Here is a 6,514-nt window from a genome sequence, read left to right as displayed (position 1 = left end):
ATTGACCTTGAAATCTGCCCAGATACGCATGAGGGTTCCCAAAGACACGCTCGGGCACTTTTGCTGCAGAAATGGTTGATTCGTTGAGTGATCCTCCTCCTCCCGTTCTCAGCTTTGAAGTTTCTCTCAAATTTTCCCCAGATTTCCTTTGCTTGCTTTCCCTTTTCCAGCTGTCTTCCCCTTGGGTTTTCCTTCCTTCAGATTCGCAGCCGTCACTCGATGCTCAGCTCCCTACCTTTTTGTTTTCAGCCGTTACTCTGCAGATTCTCTTGCCGTTGCTCTTCACTCTGTTTATGAAGCCGCCAACCTCAGATCCTCTTGACGAAAACCCTCAGCCCCTCTGTTTTTCACAGCCCAGCCATCATCTAGTCCTCTCTGCGTTTCCCCCCCCCCCGGTTTCTAGCCGTCATTCCCCAACTTTTTCTTTTGCTATTTTTTCCCTTTCCTCCCGTCAGCTCCCTCCTAGCTCTCAGTTTTTCTTTTAGCCTGTCTGATACGAATCTCGTTGGAGAGAAGATTCGCGACCCAAGATCACTTGTTGGATTTGACTTCGAACGCAAGAACGGTAGCAGCGGAAACCCTACGACCCCTCTAATCCCCGTGACTACGAACTTGTTGATATTATCTCAACCCGTAACCAAACGAATTAGTGAACCTCAGGCAAGTGTAGAAGGCGCCACAATTCAAGTGCGATTCTTGAATTGATAAGCCGAACAAGAACACTAGAGTATAACTCTAAGTTGTTCAAGGTTTGCTCGAAAGCTATGGAGAAAACTCTCTCAATATTTTTATCATAAAAGTGTCTATCCTTTATCGATGTAATATGGTGCCTTATATAGGCTACAAGTGAAAACCCTAATCTAGTAGAAAATGGACTAAGGGCGCCGTGGATATCGGCCCTAATAAAGGGGGCTTAACCCCCGACGGGTTGGGCCTCACGTGGGCTTTCCTTCCTAGGCAGCCCACTCTAGCAAATAATAATGAGTAAATTAGCAATCCTACCCTTGGCGATTCTACGTGCGATATGCACTTAGCCAATTATTCAATCTAATCAACTAATGTGGAAATAACTAACTATGATGCTAAAACGGAAGTGTAGCTTCAATGCTCATTATCGGACCGCGACCACCTTCACTTGAATGCATGAATCCTTCAAAGGACTTGTGTATGGCCTGAATAAGTACATTGAGTTGCTCACGAAGTTTCTTTGCGCGAGCCCGAGTAATGGGTCCACTTGGGGCGAGCACGTGATCCTCAGCTCCTCGATTACCCGAGCCATTGTTGGCCTGCCCACGTACCATGATGCTATCATTCCCCTCCTCTTGAGAAGGATTTGCCCTCAAATCAAACGCATCATCTGCATCAAAAGGAGCTAAGTCAGAGACATTAAATGTAGCACTAACTCCATACTCACCAGGAAGGTCAAGTTTGTAGGCGTTGTCATTGATGCGCTCCAACACTTGAAAAGGTCCATCACCCCGTGGTTGTAATTTGTTCCTCCTTTGAACAGGAAAGCGTTCTTTGCGCATGTGCAACCACACCCAATCGCCAGGCTCAAAAATCAACTTTTGGCGACCTTTGTTAGCTTTCTTGACATATTGAGCAGTTCTCCTCTCAATGTTAGCCCTGACTTTCTCATGCAGTTGCTTAACAAACTCTGCACGTTTCTTACCATCCAAGTGTGCGCGCTCATTACTAGGTAATGGCACTAGATCAAGTGGTGTTAGTGGATTAAAACCATAAGCACATTCAAATGGAGAGAAACCAGTAGTAGAATGGATAACCCTATTATAAGCAAACTCAACATGAGGTAAACATTCTTCCCATGATTTCAAGTTCTTTTTTATGATGGCACGCAACAAGGTACCTAATGTACGATTTACCACCTCAGTTTGACCATCAGTTTGGGGGTGGCTGGCAGTAGAGAATAGCAATTTGGTGCCTAACTTAGACCAGAGTGTCTTCCAAAAATAGCTCAGAAATTTGACATCTCTGTCTGAGACAATGGTCCTAGGAATGCCATGCAATCTCACAATCTCTTTAAAGAATAAGTTAGCAATATGAGATGCATCATCAGTTTTATGACATGCAATGAAGTGTGCCATTTTAGAGAATCTATCAACTACCACATAAATGGAGTCATGACCATACTTGGATCTAGGCAAATCAAGTATAAAATCCATAGAAATATCGACCCATGGTGCACTAGAAATAGGTAACGGGGTGTAAAGGCCATACGGGTGTACCTTGGATTTAGCTTTCTTACAAGCTAAGCATCGCTCCACCACCCGTGCAACATCTCTCCTCATGTGCGGCTAATAGAAGTGCTCCTGCAGCATGGCAAGAGTCTTATCAACCCCAAAATGTCCCATAAGGCCACCCGAATGGGATTCTCGTACCAAAAGTTCGCAGATGGATCCATGTGGGATGCAAAGCCGATTAGCATAAAACAAGTAACCATCGGAAATGAAGAATTTACCTTGCCCAGTGTGTTTGCAAGAAAGGTAAAGTTCACCGAAATCACTATCTTGGGCATAGATGTCTTTAATCAGCTCAAACCCTAACAACTTAGCATCTAAGGAAGTGAGTAGAGAGTACCTTCGTGAGAGTGCATCCGCAACCACATTAGACTTACCAGCCTTATATTTAATTACGTACGGAAAGGACTCCACGAATGCGATCCACCTTGCATGCTTTTTGCTCAAGGTGTGCTGGGCCTTAAGGTATTTAAGGGACTCATGATCAGTGTGTATCACGAATTCCTTAGGCCTTAAGTAGTGCTGCCAAACTTGTAGTGCTCGAATGAGGGCGTACAACTCTTTATCATAAGTTGAGTAGTTCAGTGCAGCCCCATTGAGTTTCTCACTAAAGTAGGCAATAGGTCTTCCTCCTTGATTCAACACAGCTCCAACTCCAATACCTGAAGCATCACAATCAATCTCAAATGTCTTAGAAAAGTCAGGTAAAGCAAGTACAGGTGCATGTGTGAGTTTGTGCTTTAAAGCGCGAAAGGCTTGTTCTTGAGAATCTCCCCAATGGAAGTTCTCATTCTTCTTAATCAACTCGGTCAAGGGTGCAGCAATAGTGCTAAAGTCCCTCACGAATCTCCTATAGAAACCCGCAAGGCCATGGAAGCTTCGAACATCACCCACAGACCTTGGTGTTGGCCACTCTTGAATAGCTTTCACCTTTTGATCATCCACCTTCATTCCCTGCGCACTTATAACAAACCCTAGAAACATAAGCTCATTAGTGCAAAAATTACACTTCTTGAGATTGGCATAGAGCTGCTCTCTTCGAAGTACATCCATAACAGCCCTAATATGCTCGAGGTGTTCATCATAAGATTTGCTATAAATTAGGATATCATCAAAGTAAACTACCACGAATTTTCCTAAGAATGGACGCAGAACATGGTTCATTAACCTCATGAAGGTGCTAGGTGCATTAGTGAGCCCAAAAGGCATCACTAACCACTCATACAATCCATACTTAGTTTTAAAGGCAGTTTTCCATTCATCCCCCTCCTTAATCCTAATTTGATGGTACCCACTTTTGAGATCAATTTTGGTAAAGAACACAGCCCCATGTAACTCATCAAGCATGTCATCTAAGCGAGGTATAGGGTGGCGATACTTTACCGTGATGGCATTTACGGCCCTACAATCAGTGCACATTCTCCACGTACCATCTTTCTTGGGCACCAAAATGACTGGGACAGCGCACGGGCTTAAGCTCTCACGTGCCCATCCTTTGCCAAGCAAGTCGTCCACTTGCCTTTGTAACTCCTTAGTTTCCTCCGGGTTGCTCTTGTAAGCTGGCCGATTTGGCAACGAAGCTCCAGGGACGAAGTCTATTTGGTGCTCAATGCCTCTAAGCGGTGGTAATCCACTTGGCACGTCCTCGGGGAAGATATCAGCATATTCCTGCAACAGAGACTTAACCTCAAGAGGTATGTTAGTATCAAGTTCATGCACATTCAGAGCTACTTCTTTGCTAACAAGCATAAGAAGTGGCTGCTCATCTCTCATTAACTTCCTCACTTTCTTGGCTTTTATCAGGAGCATTTGTTTTCCCTCAATTTTTACCTCACTTGCCGAGCTATCTATAGCCTTTTTTCTCTCTGTTTTTGCCTCGGCTCTCTCATGTTCTTTTCTTTTTGCACTATACTTCTCAAACTCTTGTTGCAATTTCAATTGGTCCTCATGCACTTGTTTGGGGGAAAGGGGAGCTAGTGTGACTTTCTTACTGTTGTACAAGAAGCTATACTTATTAGTCACACCATCAAAAGTCACCTGTCTGTCAAACTGCCAAGGCCTACCTAGTATAATGTGACTAGCCTGCATAGGAACTACATCACATAATACTTCATCAGAATATTTATGGATTTGGAAGGATATAAGAACCTGCTTGGTTACTCGAACCTCCCCAGAGTTGTTGAGCCATTGGAGTTTGTAGGGTCGCGGGTGATCCCTTGTAGGCAACTTCAAGTTGTCCACCATGAGTGAACTAGCTACATTTGTGCAGCTCCCACTATCAATAATCACACTACAAAGTGCTTGGTTGACGAAGCACCTGGTGTAGAAGATGTTCTCCCGTTGAAGCTCGTCCTCCTTAACACGTGCAGTTAATGCTCTCCTTGCAACCAATGCAGTCCCAAAATGACCCTCGGGTGCACTAAACTCCTCTTCATTTGATGATTCCCCATCACTACCTCCGTCAAGAGGTAGTATGCCTTCGTACTCGGCTTCGTCCTCACTCACGATCTCACCATTTTGCATCATAATCATAGTCCTTTGATTGGGACATTGACTAGCAATATGGCCTCTACCTTGGCATTTGAAGCATCAAGTATCACGAGCTCTAGTTTGTACCCTAGACTCCTCAAATTTTGGAGTAGAAAAGGGAGGCTTACTAATACTAGGGTTGCCCACCTTACCTCCCTCGAATCTCGGCTTTGGTGTAGGAGCATTTGGTGAAGGCCGAGAATCATTCCTGGGTTGGAATGGGCGGTTGGTAGAGTAGGTGGTATTGCCGAAATTCGATCGAGTGGTACCCCTTCGCTTGAGCCTTTGCTCGACCTTAATAGCCTTGTCTACGAGCTCATGCAACTCCATATAATGTTGAAGTTCCACTCGTTCAGCAATATCGGGTCGTAACCCGCTCAAGAATCTCGCCATGGTGGCTTCAGGATCCTCCTGTACATCCGCTCTAAGCATCAGGATCTCCATCTCCTTGTGGTACTCATCCACACTCCGGTTGCCCTGGACTAAGGTTTGTAACCGGTGGTATAAATCCCTAGTGTAATGTCCAGGTACAAAGCGGGTGCGCATCATGGCTCGAAGCTCGGGCCATGGAATAAGCTCAGGTAGCCCATTTCTCCTTCTAGACTTCTTGATTTGGTCCCACCAAACCACAGCGTACTCAGTGAATTCCATGGTGGCCAATTGCACCTTTTGCACCTCGGTGTAGTTTTGGCAAGAAAAGACCATTTCGATCTTGGATAACCATTCGAGAAAGGTCTCGGGATCGGACCGTCCTTTGAACTCAGGGATTTGCATCTTGATTCCCTTGAATACATCGGTAGGTCCAGTCTGGTTCCTTTGCCTTGGTCGAATTCGAGGTTCCTCATCATCATCATCATTATTGGAACCATCGGACGACTCCTCCACGCCCCTTCGCCTTCGCAAGGACTTAGAGGTTTTTGGTGTTCCAGACGCTCGGAGTTGCAGCAACTCATCTTGAATGGGTTCTAGCATGCGTTGGAAACGCCTCTCCATTTGCTCCATCATCTGTTCAAAGTTCATGGGACGGGATACTCCTTCGTTTCCACTAGACATGGAGTCTCAAGTGTACCTGCAAGGGTTAGTAGCAAAGGAAATAGGGAAAAAAGTAATGTTTTCTTTTGCTTTTTTTTTTTGTCACTTCACTCCCTAAGTGTTTACTCTCACACTCGTATATGGTAACTCAAATCACTCTAATAAGCTCACCAAAATATTCTCTCACAGCCCCTTGCGAAACCTTGAAGAAAGTAGAGCTCCTCAAGTGCTCAAATTTAGCTTAAAAATCAAGTTCACGCTAGAATTTGAGGTTCGTAAGAGTGGAAATTTTCTGGAAAAACAAAATTAGGACACTAAGAATGGAGTGATAGAATATATTCAAGAACAAAAATTGAGAAAAGACTTGACACAAAAGCTACAAAAAATTAAGAATGATGCTCAAACACCTAGCCGACAAGGAAGTTGGTTCCTTTTGCGTTGCTGGATTTTTTGGATCGTTTACCAACCAAGGTCAACAAATGCTTGGCATTCGAATGGGAGAGAATGAAAGACACAATAAATGACTCAAGACTGACCAGGACTCAATGAACAACTCAATGGGCAAATCCAGAAACGACTCAAGGCTGAAATGACTCGATGGACTTTGGCTTGCTGGAATTTTGTTTTGTTTTTTTGTGTTACGGCTGCCTTGGGCTTGGCTGATGATTTTATGGGGAATTGGTTCTGTGGGGAAT

At 44.5% G+C, this 6,514-nt stretch overlaps 1 protein-coding gene across 1 annotated transcript; it reads right to left on the bottom strand.

Moving 5' to 3' along the window:
• Window positions 1-1,082: 1,082 nt before the first annotated feature.
• On the bottom strand, window positions 1,083-5,789 carry LOC113766718. Its single transcript, XM_027310882.1, has 4 exons — window positions 4,940-5,789; window positions 2,480-4,831; window positions 2,267-2,330; window positions 1,083-2,010 (listed from the first exon to the last, which is right to left on the bottom strand). The coding sequence occupies exons 1-4, from the start codon at window positions 5,787-5,789 to the stop codon at window positions 1,083-1,085; spliced, it is 4,194 nt and encodes a 1,397-aa protein (XP_027166683.1).
• Between the last annotated feature and the right edge of the window lie 725 nt (window positions 5,790-6,514).

Source organism: Coffea eugenioides, chromosome 3, assembly GCF_003713205.1.
Source record: "Coffea eugenioides isolate CCC68of chromosome 3, Ceug_1.0, whole genome shotgun sequence".
NCBI lineage: Eukaryota > Viridiplantae > Streptophyta > Magnoliopsida > Gentianales > Rubiaceae > Coffea > Coffea eugenioides.
This window is presented reverse-complemented; position numbering and strand designations above follow the sequence as displayed.

What these genes read in the sequence shown, in the direction of transcription:
- LOC113766718 (XM_027310882.1), bottom strand. Translation starts at nt 5,789, where the DNA reads ATGGAGCAAATGGAGAGGCGTTTCCAACGCATGCTAGAACCCATTCAA. An exon ending in AAAGCCGAGATTCGAGGGAG is followed by an intron (nt 4,832 to 4,939) that starts GTAAGGTGGGCA and finishes TCAAATGCCAAG; the next exon opens with GTAGAGGCCATATTGCTAGT. An exon ending in TTGCAAACACACTGGGCAAG is followed by an intron (nt 2,331 to 2,479) that starts GTAAATTCTTCA and finishes GCCATGCTGCAG; the next exon opens with GAGCACTTCTATTAGCCGCA.